Source organism: Leptodactylus fuscus, chromosome 8 (assembly GCF_031893055.1).
Source record: "Leptodactylus fuscus isolate aLepFus1 chromosome 8, aLepFus1.hap2, whole genome shotgun sequence".
Taxonomy (NCBI): Eukaryota; Metazoa; Chordata; class Amphibia; order Anura; family Leptodactylidae; genus Leptodactylus; species Leptodactylus fuscus.
Window position 1 is genome coordinate 37,692,784 of NC_134272.1, and position 19,678 is coordinate 37,712,461.

At 40.4% G+C, this 19,678-nt stretch overlaps 1 protein-coding gene across 1 annotated transcript in view; it reads right to left on the minus strand.

The window, feature by feature from the left end:
* The window catches only part of TRPM2 (transient receptor potential cation channel subfamily M member 2), a 78,885-nt gene that overhangs the window by 23,168 nt on the left and 36,039 nt on the right, over nt 1-19,678 (minus strand). Inside the window, exons 16-23 of the mRNA XM_075284851.1 lie at nt 18,427-18,655; nt 14,348-14,466; nt 12,099-12,231; nt 10,971-11,142; nt 8,435-8,618; nt 5,659-5,840; nt 1,554-1,686; nt 1,106-1,193 (exon numbers count right to left, since the gene is read on the minus strand). Coding sequence (XP_075140952.1) covers nt 1,106-1,193; nt 1,554-1,686; nt 5,659-5,840; nt 8,435-8,618; nt 10,971-11,142; nt 12,099-12,231; nt 14,348-14,466; nt 18,427-18,655 — 1,240 coding nt within the window. The remainder of the gene's footprint in view (nt 1-1,105; nt 1,194-1,553; nt 1,687-5,658; nt 5,841-8,434; nt 8,619-10,970; nt 11,143-12,098; nt 12,232-14,347; nt 14,467-18,426; nt 18,656-19,678) is intronic.

Below are 19,678 nucleotides of genomic sequence, written 5' to 3' on the forward strand. Positions count from 1 at the left end.
AGAAACATGCTTTTAACTTCTCTTATTAGCCCTCTCCTGCTTGCTAAACTGCTCAATTCACAGCCAGATTTGTCTTCACTAAAGACATGCTGCAGTTCATAGAAGTCTATGCAAGGGGAAGGGGACAGAGGAGGGAGAAGCAAAAAGCAGAGATGTCCTGGAGCAAAATATCTCCCCAGATATTATTACCTGCTGGAAATCAGCTGCAACATGTCGCCATCCTTGGTTCTCTCTCCCACAACTCATTCTACCCCTCCCCTCTCCATATGTAACCTGAGTGGTCCGTGAGCCCTAATGCTAGGTCCACACCTGCGCCCAGTCTCCATTTGGGGATTCTGCTACCCAGTCCACTTTAAAAATGCGGAAAGAAAAGTCCTGCAATTCTCTGCATTTTTTGGGCAGAACTCAGGCAGAAACCTGGTGGACCTCATTATAGTCCATGGGGCTCGCGGGTTTTCGCGGGTAACTGCTTTATTAAGTGGATTAGGTCTGCGTTTGTGGAGTCCCCAAGCGTCCTCATGAATGGAAACCCGAAGATAGGTGTGAACCTAGCCTCACCCATCTTCAGTGAGAGTAGATCTGAGCTGTGAACTGAGAAGCTTAACCAGCAGGAGAAGGCTGATAAGATGAAACAGATAAGATATTACTAAGTTTCTTTAGATCCTCTGGCAGATCTAAACAATATATATTTGGTGGGGTGAGACAGGCCTTATTTCTAGTATTGACCATGAGATAGTGTAGATGAGAAAATGAACTACCAATGAAATGAAAGAAACAACAAATATACAAATAAAATATTTTAAACTTTTGTAATGAAAAGAGTACAGTTCTCTGAGATACAGATCATTAAGTGATTTGTGAGTCATTTTAATATTTAGAGATGAGCGAGTACTGTTCGGATCAGCCGATGCGAACAGCACGCCCACATAAGGGGTTAAGCGGGCGGCCGGCGTCAAAGCGGAAGTACCAGGTGCATCCATTCATTTCTATGGTGCGTGCTGTTCGGATCGGCTGATCCGAACAGTACTCGCTCATCTCTATTAATATTCAATAAGTAAATATTTACAGTACATATAAAATATGTCAATGAAATTGAAAGAAATACCTGCTCTTCTAAGAAACAGAGTCTGCTTTCCATGGAGCCCGTTTTTTTAACTTGATCCAACTCTAGCATGTCCACAACTGTGTTTACTCTAAATATAACAATTATAGTATTTAGAAACTGAGAAAATGGAGCTGTTATTACAATATTGCTGCTTCCAGGAGGCACAAGTGACATGTAGAGATTGCAATAAGTGAATGTGAAAAATAAAGGAGAATTGTTGATCAGTGGTAAGAAAAAAAACATTCAACAACATCTTATAAATCTCATTAAATATGTATTGTGTATTTTCCCCTGCGCTCATGTTTCTCCTCTCCACTGCTGTCTTAGTTTGTCAAGGCTTCAGATTTTCTCATACGTGTTCACTTTTTTTATTCAACCATCTAAACCACCTAGTTCTAAATAGGTTTATTGCTAAAATGTATAATTTGCCTTCCATAGAATTACTCACTTGTCAGATGTGTCTCGAATCTTGTGCTCTGTACTTTGCTTCATCTGTTTTTCAATGTGCTGTAAATAGTTGTCCTTTAGAAAAGTTTCCCAGGAGAGGAGATCTGCCTCTTCATTTTTTTCTAGCTTTTCCTCTAATATACAAATGGATCATCACCAGATTATCTGAAAATGTCCTTTTAGGTGGTCACATGACCACCCCAGGGATATGGGTAAATATACACTTTTGATTAATTATGTTATTTAGAAAGTAGGAGTAGGGAGATTGTTTAAATTAGTGTAAGGATTTCCATTTATCCCGGATAACCCTTTTAACATACTGTACTACCCAATTTGAGGCTCACATCTCTTAGTGATCCCTATAATGAAGGGATTGCAACGCTTATAAAGAATAGAGATGAGCGAACGGCGTTCTATCGAATTGGTATTCGATCGAATATCAGGCTGCTCGAGATATTCAATTCCAATCGAATACCACCTGGAAAAAGCACTAAAAATGTCTATCCCTTCCCACCTTGGCACTTTTTTTGCACCAATAACTGTGCAGGGGAGGTGGGACAGGAACTACGACAATGTAGGCATCGAAAAAAATCGGAAAAAGTAATTGGCTGGCTAAATCAGGTGACCTCCATTTTATACGAATGGTGGATTTCAGATTCGGTTCATATGAGATTGTGAACTATGTGACTGTGAGACAAGGATAGATGTACTGGTAGGGTTAGCTAGGGATTAGCTTTATTTAGGTAGGAATGTTACTCAAACAGCTCTTTGGGGATCTTTATCGTGGCAGCCCATTATATGCTAGTAGGGATCCCTGTCAGCTTGCGTTATGCGGGAGCTGACTTTTTCTCATAGGAATTCATTGACCAGCGTTGATTGGCCGAATGCCATACAGTGTACAGCATTCGGCCAATCAACGCTGGTTCTGCCAGAGGAGGCGGAGTCTAAGATTGGTCCACAGCAGTCTCCATTGTAGTTCGATCTCAGATGTAGCAGAGTTGACACAGCACTGCTACATCTCAGGTATTATTAATAAAACTCACACTGTTGAGTGTGTTTTATTAATAAAGCCATTACTAATCAACTAACCAAGGGGAGCGCAGTTCCTATAAAACAGATTGTTCATCAAATCTGTGTTGTTGGTCCTTCTACTCTATTGTACTGCACACTTGAGAGGTGTTAAGAACGTTGCAGCTACACCCCGAAAGTAGAATCACCTCCAGATATCTAATATTGAGCTTACAGAGTTGTAAGGTGAGCCTCTTTCCTTCTTCTTTGACAAATAACATTTCAGCAAAGTTATTACACTACGGTTTGCTGGGTGTCCCACCTTTTGTTTTTGAGATTACATCTCAGGTATAGCAGAGTTGACACAGCGCTGCTACATCTCAGATGTAGCAATGTTGAGCGCACAGCACTTCTAAATCTCAGTTGTAGCAGAGTTCAGTGCATGGCCAGCTCTGCTGCATCTCAAGTGTAGCAGAGTTCAGCGCACGGCCAGCTCTGCTGCATCTCAAGTGTAGCAGAGTGTTAGGATTGTGCAGAGACTGCAGCCATGATGTGGGTGTCGCTGTCTGTTCCTCTGCACAATCCAGGGTTGCAAGGGTTAACCTGCCTTGCAACAGCCGGGCGTGGTCGACTGGTTGATCGACATGTGTGTCGACCTATGGATGCTCGGATTGGGCAGCTGGGCTATTTGCTGGTGTCCGCCCCCTGCCTATATAAGGGGGCTGGTCTGGACGCCCGGCTCTCTATGATCATATTTCAAAACCTGAAATGATGTGTGTGTCTGTGTATGTATGGGTTCCAGCCTGTAAACAAGAATTGCCCTAGCTAGTAAATTACCCCTGAGATAGCAATGACACTGTTAGTCAGGCAGCATGCTGCCCTGTATGTGTGTGGTAATACTCAGTAGCAGTAGTCAGCTAGCAGTACTTCTCAGACAGGGTGACTGGGAGTGGGCTTGGCAGTAGTTGCCTGGTTGGTTGGGTGGAACAACTGCACACAGGGTTTACTTGGTCTCTGGCTAGTCCTGGAGTTCAGGCTAGCCAGTTTGTTTATTTGTGTGGCTGCTCTGACTGCAAAGGGCTCTGTGATTGGTAACAGAGCACACCTGGTCATTTAATTTAGCTGGCAGTGACATCAACTGTCAGTCAGTGTTCACACCAGAGTTTTAGTAGTTAGTAGCCCAGAGGGCTCCGCAGGGTTTTCATTTTAGTTTTTTTTTTTAATAAACCCCACTGACCATAACACAGAGTTCAGCGCACGGCCAGCTCTGCTGCATCTCAGGTGTAGCAGAGTTCAACGCACGGCCAGCTCTACTGTATCTCAGGTATAACAGAGTTGAGCGCACAGCTCTGCTACACCTGAGATGTAGCAGAGCTGTGTCAACTCTGCTATACCTGAGATCAGACCACAATGGAGACTGCTGTGGACCGATCTTAGACTCCACCTCCTCACAGACAAGCTTCCGGCAGAACCAGCATTGATTGGCCGAATACTGTACTCTGTATGGCATTCGGCCAATCAACATTGGTCAATGCATTCCTATGGGAAAAAGTCAGCTCCCGCATTATTAGTGGCGTAATGCAGGGACTTGGGCTTGTTAAATGCCCCCAGGCATGCTTCCCCTGTTGTCCAGTTGCATTCCATAGTGTCATAGTGGACTTGTTGACTCTCCTGAGTCGAAGAGTGGTTTCCCCTGAAACAAAGCTTTTTTCCCCATAGACTATAATGGGGTTCGATATTCGTTCTAATAGTCGAATATTGAGGGGCTATTCGAAACGAATATCGAATATTTCACTGTTCGCTCATCTCTAATAAAGAACACTCTGCAATACTCTGTACATCTATTTTATCATTGAGCAGTAAAGGAACTATAATTCATTTGAATGTTGATGCATTGTAGTTCTTTGCATAAAGCAAGAGAGGAAAGTCTGTTAATGCACCTTCAAGTCCAAAGCTACTTCTAAAGCTGAGTAAAAATAAAAGCAGGAAAGTTGACGTCTACTTCCATGGACTTAAATTTTCCAATCTATTGATACTATATGACAGAATTAAATGAACATAGAAGGCACACACAGCATCTTTCCCATCTAACAGATATATCAATAAACTGTAGAATTTTGACCTGTGAAATGCTAGTCATCTTTGCTGCTTTTATTATTAATTGTTTGATAGTATCTGGTCAAGAGTGGTATTGTCAGAAAAAAGTTAAATGGAATTGCTTGTTTAAAGGGATTCTACCATTAAAAAACTATTTTTTCTAGGTAACACGTCGGAATAGCCTTTAGAAAGGTTATTCGTCTCCTACCCTTGGAAGTGCTCTCCGCCGCGCCGTTCGTTTGAAATACCGGTTTGTATCGGTATGCTAATTAGTTCTCTCGCAGCAATGGGGGCGTCCCCATTGCTACTCAAAAACCGACTGCAGCGCCGCCTCTATGTTCTTCTGTTTCCTCCCCTTCCTTCTTCGGCTTGATGTCGGATGCCTGCGCAGTACGCTCTGTTCGGCGAAGACTTCGAGGAACGTACTGCGCATGCACGAAATTGTGGTGTCGGCACTATGGCCGTGGGCATGCGCAGTACGTTCGGCAAAGTTCGCCGAACAGAGAGTACTGCACAGGCATCCGACATCAAGCCGAAGAAGGAAGGGGAGGAAACAGAAGAACATAGAGGCGGCGCTGCAGTCAGTTTTCGAGCAGCAATGGGGACGCCCCCATCGCATCTCCTGCGCTGGGGGACGCCCCCATCGCTGCGAGAGAACTAATTAGCATACCGCTACAAACCGGTATTTCGAACGAACGGCGCGGTGGCGAGCACTTCCAAAGGTAGGAGACGAATAGCCTTTCTAAAGGCTATTCCGACGTGTTACCTAGAAAAAATAGTTTTTTAATGGTAGAATTCCTTTAAGGGACCAATAGGGTAGCAGATTCCATCAAAAATACTCAACATAATAGCACACTGTTCTGTTTTCTTTGGTGAATTATGAGGGCCCAAAATAAGTATCTGTAATGTCAGGGATCTGGCACTTCTGTTACTTTGTTGCTCTGCTATGAAAATGCAGAGCAATGGAAATAACCAACACCAATATGAACAGAGATTCTTACTTAGCTGCTTTTGTCTCCCTGCAGGTTCATGAAGAATGACACGTTTGATAAATAGATGTAGATGGTTAAATAGAATAAACGGTGGAGGGGCTGGTGGTCGACCATGATACTCTTCTATTAAATCATGTCTTTGAAATTTCCAGATCTGATCAGTATGTTCCTGGACCTGTTGAAAAGTGTAACTAAGAAAAAAATATTACTGTAAACAAAAATTACGTGACGTTATTCAGAGAATGCTCAAAACATAGAAAATGACAAAAAAATAATTGGAAAATAGCTCTGATTAAAAACATCCATTCTTTCTGCAACTAAAGCACATGCGCAGACCTATATTTTTTTTCTTTCAAGATTCCAGTCTACAAATAGACACTGCCTAGTTTGATCAGTAAGTCATGTGTCTTTAATATGTCCTGATATTCTTGCTAACTTACTTAATGCATGTATAGCTTGGCAAAAAAAAAAAATCTACAGCAAGACAACAACACCAAGCACTCTCTGATAAATACATATATGTTTTTAAAGCACAATGATCAGACCTCAGCATAATTGGATCAGAAACAAGAAATGCATACAACTTGAACTTTGGTGAAGCTTGAAAGAAATAATGAAAAATAATTTCTTAAAAAAAAAAACAAACTGAAAGCAAATCTTTTGAATTTTCAATATTTTTTTTTTACTTTCTTTTTACTGCAATCATTAGACACCCTAAGGGTCTTTAACCCTAGGGAGTCTGATCACTAATGCAATGCATTACAAAGCGAATACATTACAATGCATTGAAATTGATAGGACTTCTATTACAGGCTGTATAGGGCAGCCTGTAATATTGCAGCGGTGGGAAATTGGCGCCTTAGTCAGCATTGAGTGAGGCACTGGGGCCTCAATGCCACCAATCATTGTGGGCACAGATTCTGGGCTTTAGCACAAAGTTTCCATTGTCTAATACAGCAGAGATCCAGCAGCTATGGTGGATTCTCAGCTCCTGACCAGCTGACATATTTAAAATACCAGACATCCACTGTACTATTAGGGAGCCTTCACACAGAGTAACGCCGGGCTCAATGTGAGCTTATTTTTACTGCCGTAGAAATGGGAGGCTAGCGCGTACATTGCGTTTATGTGGCGTTTTTTTACTATGAGCATATACGCGGCTTTTGTGGCTGCGAAAACACTGCCAAAAACAATGCGTATACGCTCATAGTAAAAAAAAAACGCCGCGTAAACGCGACGTACAAGCTAGCCTCACATTTCTACGGCAGTAAAAAATAAGCTCACATTGTGCCCGGAGTTACTCCGTGTGAAGGCTCCCTTATAGCGGATTTTGGGAAGGGCTTAAGTTGCAGTCTTTTGATAAAGTTTTCAAGATGGTTGTTATTACTTATTTCACACAAGCGCTACATTTTTCTTCTATTTGTTAAAATTAATTCTAGCACTTATTTCTGCTTCTTTTTTTAATAAATATATATATATATATATATATATATATATATATATACTATATATATATATATATATATATATATTCTCAATCCCCTTTATGCATATATTCAATGTTTTCTGCATAATCTCATTATATTTGAGTATTTTAGGCTCATGAAGAATGTCTAGTAATTTATATTTTGGTTGACAAATGTCTTTTATTTATGTTTTAAAGGGAATCTATTACCTCTGCCAGCCACTTTAAACTATGCTGTAGATGCAGTAATATGAATGAAATCCATACCTTTGTTAAGTTTCACTGTTTCATGGATGATGAGAAAGTTAAGATTTACTCAACTTGCAAATTAGGTACTTAGAGTACTGGGAGCATTACCTTTGATCCTTGAGCCCCACTGTACCTATTGAAAATACACCACGACCTTCCACTTTACGAAGTAATTTGTGAAATCCTGTGCATGTGCAGTATATTGTTGTAGACCTCCACAAGTGCAGTATATTGTTGTAGACCTCCACGAGTGCAGTATATTGCTGTAGACCTCCACGAGTGCAGTATACTCATACACGCCACAGACTGCAAGAGCATACTGTGCATGTGTGGGAATTCACAGATCATTTGGTGATGTTGGAGGACCAGGAGGTCACATTTTGAACAGATATAGCATTGCTGGGAATTGAGGGAAATGACCCTAGTTCACCAAATACCAAATTTGCCAATGTAATAAAATGCTATTTTCTCTGCCCCCATGGGGGTATGAAACATAGCCAGGTATGATTTTTATTCTTGTTACTGGATGATTGTCACCTATGGTGACAATTTAAAGAGGCTGGGGGGTAATAGACTCTATTTATTCCTGGTTGTCTGTATATTAACTGCACCAGCACTGGTTAGCGTATGTTCTCTCAGTGATTTTAGTGCCTTTAAATCTTACTCCATTACTTCTGGAAATATCTGCTATAAGTCATGTGAGAGTGATAGAAATATGCTACAAATCTAAACTGCATTGCTTAGCGACTGATTATTCTGTGCTTTGTCTTTGTAAAAGGAGGCCTAATAAAAGGGCAAAACTGCTTTTGAGGCTGGACCTGAAGGGTCTGCAGGTGAACAGAAATATTTCAGAGGACTGCTGAAACACTTCACTCTGCCTTGTCAGTGGTACGTCATTATGGCACCTCGGTAAAGAAAGAGAGATGACATGAGATGACAGAAGTAGTCAAATTCCCTACTAATAGTATGAAAAAGCAAAATGATTCAACATTTAGAATATAAAGTTACACGAACATGTCACTTTTTCTATTTAAATATGAAGCCTATGTCTTAATACTCACAACTACTTACTTAAACATTGCAATTAGAAGATTTAAAAGAAGAATGTTGGTGAACAGCAAGTAGAGACAAAGTAAAAGTACGGTCAGCCACTGAGGAAAGACGGGCTCATGGTTCTCCTTATCTGTTTCAGGACACTTCTGCTTGTTTGGATCAGTTCCGTTTACAGAACACTGGTCAATATTAAAATTCACCCCTTGAAAAGTACAAAACGTGATTTAACACAAGACCTTAGAACACAACCTTTCTAAATCTTTTAACATAGTAAGATGATCAAATCAAGAGACATCTCCCCGCCCAGTACCCGTCCACACTCTCCTAAGCCCCGCCTTCTCTATAATACTAGTCAGGGGAGAGGGGGCATGGTGCTCTGAAGACTGGACAGAGGACCGGACTGGACCAAGAAGAACAGGGAGCTGCAGGTAAGCAGACACCGGTGGGGGGGAGGGGGTTAATCACTACACAGCGTGGGGTACATGCTGTGTAGTGAATAGGATCGTCGCTAAAATACCAGCTCTGCTTAATCTTCCACAGTAGTGTCCGATACTACACACTCAGCTCAACTATTTCAGAGTAGTTAAGCTGAGCGCACGGCCCGATGTAGTTGAGCTGAGTGTGTAGGAGTTGTAGATGTAGGACAGCTGGCAGATATGTATCAGTCTGATGCAGCAGACTAACACACTCAGCTCTGCTAACATCGGCCAGCTCTGCACTACACCCAACCAACCCTCCATCTACTCCTCCTGTCACACACATCTCTGGTGTAACATAGCTCAGCGGACACTCAGCTCTACTACATCTCTTCAACAGAGTGTAGAGATGTAACAGAGCTGAGTGTGTGCTGAGCTATGTTACACCAGAGATGTGTGTGACAGGAGGAGTAGATGGAAGGATGGTTGGGTGTAGCAGAGCTGAGCTCTGCTTTATCTCAGGTGTCCGGAGTAGCCGAGCTAACCGCACGGCTAGCTCTTCTTCATCTTGCCATAGGAATGCATTGACCAGCGTTGATTGGCCTAGTGCTGTACACTGGACAATCAACGCTGGTCAATGCATTCCTATGGGAAAAAGTCAGCTCGCGCATATTGCAAGCTGACAGGGATCCCGACCAGATAGAGCCCCAAAGAGCTGGGTGAGTAACATTCCCCCCTAAATAAAGGTAATCCCTAGCTAACCCTGCCTGTAAATCTGTCCCTGTCTCACATTCATATAGTTCACAGTTCCAAATTAAGCGAATGGTAAATCCACCATTCGTCTAAATTGGAGGTTACTAGAGTTGAGCCGATCTTGACTTTTCAGGATCGATTTTAAAATCCGATTTCCGATCATTTTTCATTCGAACCCGATTTCGGTCCCAATTCCAATCCCAATGCAAGTCAATGGGATTTTTTTATTAATCGGAGATCGGATTTTAAAAGCAATCCTATTCACTATACAGCATGGAATCTAACAATTGAATGTTTTAATTGTTAGAATCCACGCTGTGTAGTGAATCGCTAAGTACCCAGAGGATTTTTTTTAATCCTCTGGCTACTTAGTCCCCCCTGGTGTCCACTTACCTGCAGAGATGGCTGCTCCGGTGTTCTTCTTCACCTCACTGCCACTCCATGCTGCTCTTCTCGCCTCGCTGCCCCCTGCCTCCCAGGTTAGGAGAGTGTGGGCGGGTTAGGAGAGTGTGGGCGGGTACTGGGAGGTGAGACGTCACGTCTCCCCGCCCTGTACCCACCCACACTCTCCTAAGCCACAAGCCCCGCCTTCCTAGCTCTTTAAACACTAACCTGGGAGGCGGGGCAGCGAGGCGAGAAGAGCAGCGTGGAGCGGCAGCGAGGCGAAGAAGAACACCAGGACCGGAGCAGCCATCTCTGGAGGTAAGTAGCTACTAGAGATGTTAGTTTAGTCTCCCATTAGAATGAATGGAGGCAGCCGGCGCGCAGGGGGTTAAGGCTGTGTGCCGGCTGCTTCCATTCATTCCTATGGAACTGCAGCGGAGCCTTCACACTGAGTATACACTATATACTCAGTGTGAAGGCTAAGCAAAGCATTGTGGGAAATAGTACCGATCTCAATCCCACCTAAAAAGATGCCTGATATTCGATCGAATATGTATTCGATAGTACGGCGTTCGCTCATCTCTAATAATTTCAATATTATCTTTTGATATTGTACTGTGTTTCATTAGATAATAAAGTAAAGTGGATTAGATGCAAAAATGTAGAACATTTGTCCCACGTTTGTGATACTTTGAAGTTTTGATCACTTGAAACACTAATCCTAAAAACTAAAAAATATGTCAGAATAATTGTTTCATATGATGTCAAAATATCTGATTAGTTATGCAGGCATATTGTAACTTCATTCTTAGACAAGACATATACAGCATTCTGAACAAGTACCATAAGTTATCTATAAGGCAAATTTTTATGCTATAGATTTTAATTAAACATTATTTACTATTCTTAATCAAGGAAAAATATCCCTAGAATACATATTTATTATGAATTAACAATTAAAATAACTTTAGGTTGATTATGAGTAGAAATATTTTCAGTACCATCTATGTAGGAAGGGATTTGTCCAAACAAGGTCATATAGGAATGGTAGACAACGCCACGGAATATCCAATCTACTCTTATTTCATTGTGGATCAATATAGCCTGTTTTGCAACTCCAAAAGACACAACCCACACAGCCAGGAGAAATAGGAAAAAGAAGACATCTTTCATCTGTGAAAAAGCAAAAAGTAAATTACACCGTTCCTTATTTCCATATCTAGAATAATCTATCATCTATTCATCAGATATGCTAGACAGACAATGTAATGAGATAACATGAACAGTAGAAAGCACATTCATAAAGAAATATGAATATATATATATATATATATATATATATATATATATATTTATTTAACCCTATGGGGGATGAAAATGAAAGAGATGTTAATAAAATGTATTGATATTGGCTTGTTCTTTAAGTGAAAATGCTAGACAAAATAATAAAAGAGAAAGAATTACCATGGGTTACTTCAGCTAGGACATTTATTCCCTAACAACAGGGAACATACCACTGGGCTGTGGACACTGCCGGAGATCTGACACGTATCCCCTATCCAGGGGATTTTCAATTTCAATTGGGTCCTGAAGCTAGTATTATAGATAGAACATGGTAAGTACAGTAGAGAAGGGAGGGGTGAGAAGAAGGCTGCTGCTGGCTAGTTAAGTGATTTACTTATTGCCTCATTCTGTGCATTGGTAGCTTCTTATCTACAAACCTAGCAGTATTCAAAGAGTGTAGTATAGCAGAGTGCAGTAGCAGCAAATATTTAAGTGGCTTTTCCAGCAAGTCTCATCCTAACCATTCCCTCTTTATAGACTAATATGTGGAAAGTAACTCAATCTGAAAAGTGGAGAAGATAACATATATCTTTAATAAGATATATTACAAACTTTATTATTTTAACGCGTACTATTCATTTATGCAAAATTGTTAGTAACTGGAGGTACAAATTAATATGTGGACAAATCATATTAAATGTGCTGTAAAGTAAATAAAAAAACATAATTCTGTTCACAGCACTACTATAAAAAAAATAAATACGGAAACTTTGAAATACTGCAATATGGTAAATAAAATGGGTATCCCAAGCCAGAGCTAATATAAGGATATAAGGAAAACTTACCATTCTTTTAACAATTATGATTTTAGGTCCAAGGGTTTTACTTATTGTAAAGATATGCATGAGACGCAAGCAAAAAATTACAAAATCTAGAGATAGAATTATTCTTCCTGGATAAAATGTTGCTGGTATTAACCTGTAAAAAAAAGATTACACTTATGACTTATTGAGTCTAAATTATGCCGTAAATTAAATACAGTAAAATGTTTCATTTTGAAAAGTAACTTTATATATTCTTATTATTTTATAGCAAACTAGAATTGTGTAATCCATGGCATTCTCAATTATTTGCTATTAAAGATGGCCGAACCTCTCAGGATTTGTTTTGCTTCAGGTGGCTCAGGTCCATGTTTCATTTCGGGTTGAACAAGTTCAGTATTAACCAGACCTTAAATTAGTTTAAAACAGTGTATAACACTGTCAGGCCTTATAGGAACCCATCTATCCAATTTTTTGCTTATGATGGCATGAAACTTGGCGTCCCAATCACAGGCCTCAGTGGTGACTTTGGACACATGATGTCACCAGGAAAGCACCGGATGCAACAAGGAGGCCTGAAAGAGGTAAGGGGAGTATGGAAGTTTGTTTATTTATTTCACTTTCCCTGGAAACCTTTTCCTGCTGCTTGAGAACTCTCCAGCGCCGCCTCCATCTTCTTCAAGAACGCCCTCTTCACGCGTCTTCTTCCAGTGCAGGCGGTCAAACTTGCAGGCCTCAGACAGAGCTGACTGTGCATGCCCACAGGCCACAAGAAAATGGCCGCTTACTGATTAAGCGGCCATTTTTCTTGTGGCCGCGGGCATGTGCGGTGAGCTCTGCCCGAGGACCAAGCCCTACAAGTTTGACCGCCTGCACCAGAAGAAGACTCATGAAAAGGATGTTCCTGAAGAAGATGAAGGCAGCGCTGGAGAGTACAAACGTGATAAAGAGAGATGACAGCTTGCAACACTCTTGTAAAATTCAATCCTTTAATTCATTCCATTAAAATATAGAATATAGACATAGAAAAAAGTGCAACGAAAAAAACTCAAAAAGGTGCATACATAAAAAACGCTAACGCGTTTCGAGGTGTGCTGACCCCTTAGTCATAGCGTATGTTACTAAACAAATCCACATCAATTTATACCCCCTTCCATTTGCGGTATACACCGCTGCTATACCGCAAATGGAAGGGGGTATAAATTGATTTGGATTTGTTTAGTAACATACGCTATGACTAAGGGGTCAGTACACCTCGAAACGCGTTAGCGTTTTTTATGTATGCACCTTTTTGAGTTTTTTTCATTGCACTTTTTTCTATGTCTATATTCTATATTTTAATGGAATGAATTAAAGGATTGAATTTTACAAGAGTGTTGCAAGCCGTCATCTCTCTTTATCACGTTTGGATCATTCACCTCCTGGGTCTGGAGGTTTGGTTTGGCACCTCTGAAATACCTACATCAAGCGGTAAGCCACAGCCCATTTTTTTCTTTTTACTTCGTTTCAGCGCTGGAGAGTACTCTCACAACATTGGGGACGCCCCCAGTGCTTTTTGTTTGCTGGGGCCGCCCCCAGTACTGCGAGAGAACTAATTTGCATTCCGGGCAAAAAAAGGAATTTTATCCGAACGGCAGCCAAAAGAAGACATCTAAAGGTAGGAGAAGAATAGCCTTTCTTAAGGCTATTCCTATGTGATAGGCAGAAAAAAATTAGTTTAAATGATAGGATCCCTTTAAATATCAGAAACCACTTAATGTCACACTTTCTCAAATTAAAAAAATTATATTTTTTGTACATTATTAAAGGGGCTCTATCACTGGGAAAAGTCATTTTTAACTAGTCACATCTTTGCATAGCCTTTAGAAAGTCTATTCCACACCTACCTTTAGTATGTAAATTGCCTCAGTGGTTTCTGAATAAGTCCATTTTTATTCATATGCTAATTAGACTGGTGTACGATGCATCGTGCACCATTTTTGCTATTGTTTCCTATGGGAGTATACAGAACAGACTGCTGCTGCTGATGATGATGATGATGATGACTCAGCTTCCTGTTTGCACGCGCACATAGGAGATAATAGCAGAGACATGTGCTGCTGGGAACTTCCTGTGCTGGCTGGAAGCTAATTAGCATATAAATAAAAACGGATACAATCTACATACTAAAGGTAGGTGTGAAATAGTATTTCTAAAGCCTTTGCAAGAATGTGATTGGTTAATCATACATTAGTCATACAGCAATAAATGGAAGAATAGTATTTGTGTCTAACCTGCAGATCAAGCCACCAATGAAGATCAAAATAGCACAAACATCCAGCTTATTCCAGAAGTCATTGATGTACAATGAAGCTTGTTTCAAGAGTCCAAATCCATCAGGGTCATAAAACACCTACATATATAGAGATCTTAAAATAGAACATATACAGTACATATGTCCACACTTAACCAAACTGAGATCAGATAAAGACCCAAATGTATCTTTAAATTAATTCATCACAATATCACAACATGCTGTTCTGCCTTTTACAGACTGCAATGCCCCCACTGGGTGGCCACACATGGACAGAAAAGGAAGAAAAAGAATGATCACTTTTGGCAATGTGATTGTGTCCCTTTTTTGACATGCTATGGAATCCCTGCACAAATTTCCTACTAGTTTCCCTAACAGAACAACTACCAGTAGTATCTCATGAAATAGAGTAGAGAAATTGCTCTTCGTATGAGAAATTGATTTCTCAGCAGGTGCCACATTACTACCACAGATTTGTTTTTTTAATCTAGATTGTGAGCCCCACATAGAGCTCACAATGTACATTTTTCCCTATCAGTATGTGTTTTTGGAATATGGGATGGAAATCCATGTAAACACGGTGAAAACATACAAACTCCTTGCAGATGGCTTTTCTGCCCTTGGTGGGATTTGAACACCAGTGCTCCAGCGCTGCAAGGCTGCAGTGCTAATCACGGAGCCACTGTGTGGCCCCATTACTACTACAGATTTGTGTCAGTTAAAATGATGAAGGAAACACATTTGACAGTCCAGAAAGGCCCTACAGTAAATTAGATATTATGTAGGAAGAGGAGGAAAACACGGAATGACAAGATCACATCACTCTCGGATGCAATATCCTCCTTTGACTGAGAGAGTGAGCTAAGTAACCTAAGCGTTTTGCTGATAGCTGATCATCAATGAAAGGGTTAACTATCCTTTGTGCATTAGTGTAGCATTGTTGCTGTTAGGTTCATAGTTACTACAGCCGCACATATATTCTCCCTCACTCCTAATATCTATTATTCTTTCACTAATATGACTAAAGTGTCCCACTCCTAAAAGTCTATAACTATTACTTGCAATTGTAAGCATTTCAGAATCTAGAGCTCTGAATGATGCAGTGAGATGAATCACAGAACCTTTTCTACTTCCGCATTACTGCAAATGCCCATGCTAATGCTTGTAGCACCTTATACAGGGTGGGCCATAAGTATGGATAAACACAAATAAAATGGAAGTGGTTGCTGATATCACCTGACGGTTTGTAGCATAATAGTACATGGGGGGGGGAAACCGTTGAGGCAAAGCTGCCATTTTGGATTAAACTTTATTTTTTCCAATGGGAAGGGGGTCATGTGACACATCAAACACATGGAGAATTGCACAAGAAAAACAATGGTGTGCTCATTTTTAATGTAGCTTTATTCATTATCGAGTTATTGGCACGTTTCTTATTATTACAGCCATTGACATGTTGCAGAGGTTAACTGACGAGGTGCGGACAGACATTGAGACATTGTGTTGATGTCTGGTGAAAGCAGTACCCGGGTCATTGCAACAAACTTCAATGCAATAAACCCTACAAGTCCACCCATCTCCCATGCTACAATTAGCAAACTGCTTGCCGGATTTTGTGAAACTGGCTCAGTGTTGGATAAGCCTAAATCTGACGTATGAAAACTGCCACCAATGACGAAACATCAGTTACTGTTCCTGGACTCTCAAGTTGTTGCCTTGGACCATACACTTTGTACCATGACTGCAGGTATATTTATATAGACCATATACCTCACTATTGGGCCATATTATTAGCACTCTTTTTGTACTATTGGTACATTAGGATCTATCATCTATATGGGATCCTAATCAGTGCTACTTTTTGACCACTTTCGGTCTGTGCTTTGGCATCAGTGTATTTTACACTGCTATTGATTGCTATTGTATGAGATTACTGTACATATTGTTTGGTGTCTTGCAGTTGTATATATTTTTGTTGGCCCCTAGTGTTGTTTCATCTATCTGATTGGTACCTGTTTGGTCTGGTTTGGATATATTATATGTACAACTGTGTGATATGTGGAATATTTATATCGTAATTATATTCTATTGGACTCTGGCTTTGGAGCCTTGGGATCCCACATTTTCTGTACATTTGTTATCATTTCACTATTTTTCACTGTTGTGGTCTTTTCGTGTACCTTTGTCACTGATGTCTAATGTTTCTTTTGTTTTTGTTTCTTTGGCTTATTACATCTGCCCTGCTGTTTGGATTTTATTCTTTTGTATGATTATTTATTAATAAAACTTATACATATATTTTTATATATTTGTTTCTGTGTATTTTTTGTTGGTTTTGGCCACATTTTTTCATTGTAGTTGATTATGGGTGGCCTCAACTTGTGATTGGTATGAGGTTTGTTCTTTTGGTGTTTAACCCTTTGAAAGAGTGGCCATGGACTTGGTAGGTCCTGTTGTAAAGTCTGCTAGGGGGCATCAGTATATACTAGTGGTGTTGGATTATACTACACGATACCCTGAGGCCATAACCTTGAGACATACTTCAGCTAAGCTAATTGCCAAGGAGTTCTTTTATATGTTCTCTCGGACACGTATACCCAAGGAGATCCTGACTGACCAACGGGATCCTTTTATTTCCAAAGTAATGCAAATTAAACACCTGTGAACCTTTGGATATCACCCCCAAACAGATGGCCTAGTGGAGAGGTTCAATAAAATCCTTAAGGGCATGTTAAAGAGGGTGGTTAGCAAGGACGGCAAAGATTGGGATTGCTTACTGCTCTATTTAATGTTTACAATCCAGGAGGTACCCAAGTCCTCAACAGGTTTTTCCCAATTTGAGTTGTTGTATGGTAGACGCCCACGTGGTCTCCTAGACATGGCCAAAACAACCTGGGAGCAAACTCATTACAGGAGTGTAAATGAACACATTACCCTGATGCAGGACAGAATGGCAGCAGTCATACAAATTATTAAGGAACATATGGAGCAGGCCCAATTGGCCCAGAACCGTGTCTATAACAGAACGGCTAAACTTAGAAGCTTTAGTCCAGGTGATCGGGTATTGGTATTGGTTCCCCCAGTAAAAAGTAAATTTCTGGCCAAATGGCTAGGACCCTATGAAATTATTGAAAGAGTGGGGGAAGTAAACTATAAGGTGCACCAGCCAGGCAAGAGAAAGCCCAAACAAATATACCATATAAATTTACTAAAACCCTGAAAGGACAGGTAAGTGTTGATGTCAGTCTGTACCCTAGCAAGGTTACTACTTCTGGTAATTGAACATAACATTGTTACTGAACCACAGGTATGGGTTAATCTAAAACCGTACAGGGTACCTGAAGCTCCGAGACAAGCCATATCTGAGGAGGTCAAAGATATGTTGGCATTTGGGGTAATTTAGGAGTCCAAGAGTAACTGGTCAAATCCTATTGTTTTGATTCCTAAGCCAGATGGTTCCATAAGGTTCTGTAATGGGCAGCACGGTGGCTCAGTGGTTAGCCTTGCAGCACTGGAGTCCTAGGTTCAAATCCCTCCAAGGGCAACATCTGCAAGGAGTTTGTATGTTCTCCTTGTGTTTGCATGGGTTTCCTCCGGGTACTCCAGTTTCCTCCCACACACCAAAGACATACTCATAGGGAATGTAGATTGTGAGCCCTATATGGGACAGTGACTGACAATATCTGTAAAGCACTGTGGAATATGATGGCGCTATATAAGTAAGCATAATAAATAAATAATGATTTCCATAAACTGAAAGAAGCGTCAAAATGTAATGCCTTTCCGATGCCCAGAGTCAATAAATGAATAGAAAAGTTGGGACATGCCAGGTATTTCTTCACCCTCGACTTAACTTTATTAGGTGTATTTACTGGCAGACTCTACATTTTATACTAATGAGAAGAAAATGACCCATGTGATCTGTTCTTGATTGTACTAAGAAAAAAAAAAAATCAAACTTATGTTTTTCTGTAGCTCATATACATAAATACAAAATTTCATATTATGCAAACAAGATACATATATACCATAAACTAATTATATAACTTTTGTTCATACCTGCCTGATTTCCTCACAAACCAGTGAAAAGAGCCAGAAATAGATGACGTGTTCTCTCCAGGATGGAGTTGGTTGGAAATCAATCATTAACACGTATGCAAAAAGTAGCAGAAAGGCAAAGTATGCCAAGATGTTTAGATGGAAAATGACTACTGGTGCCATAAAGAAGGCTTGGAAACGTTCAGAGGGGGTCATACAATTTGCCTTTTTTGCTGTATTTGTTTGTGACCTATAATATAAATTATTCTATTTTAATAAACTGTACTCATAAAATATAATATGCAATTTTTGTATAAATGACTGATGATCATTAAGGACCTGTTAACTTGTAAGATAACCTAGGATTTTACACAAATAAAAGCAAACGGGTAAACAGAACAAAATTCAGCATGTTTTATGCTAGCTTTTTTGTGCATTTCTACCCTTACCAGTAAGAATCTCCTGATAATCTGCCATATTCATTTATGCTTATTTAACACTTCTCAGATACAGTTGAATGAGTGTTCCAGAATTATTATACTGGTTGGCTATCCAAAGGGTGGGCTATCAATATTATAGTCCAGCTGAAAAACTGTTTAACCATTTAGGGGCCAAGCCTATTTTGGCAAAGACCAAAGAATTTTTTTTGGGTTTTGTATCACTGCCAGTGAGGTGTTTAGGCTAATAGTATAGCAGACCCATACCTATACTATGCTGTAACACTTGTTGTTTTTGTAGCATGCCATGTAGCATTCATTCAGTTTGTATTACAGCAGCCTTGCTAGACAAACAGCTTATGAACATTCATTGTGCCATTGTACTAACAGTGCTTTCCAGCTCCAAATGGGGTTTTCATACTAATGACTAGAGATAAGTGAAGTTTTGGATTCATCCAAATTCATCCGCTTCTCCGGATTTCCCAAACAGATTTGATTCGTTCTGAATTGTTTTGCGGTGAAAAACATTACAAAACAGCTATATCCTGGCTGCAGAGAGCCTGTATAGTAGTGCAGAACACTGTGCCTTGCAGTAACACACATGGGGAATCTGCTGTGGTAGTCAAAGAATACAGTGAGTGATCATGACACAATCATGACAGGCTTCTCTCTTGGAATCGCTGCATGCCTCACTTATTTGGCCACAGAGGCAGAGTGTGGAGGTTGCAGCAGCCTTATGAGGACATACAGTGACCCAGTAGAAGAGTGTGGAGGCTGCAACAGCCTTATGAGACCCTACAGTGACCCAATGGCAGAATGTGGAGGTTGCAATAGTC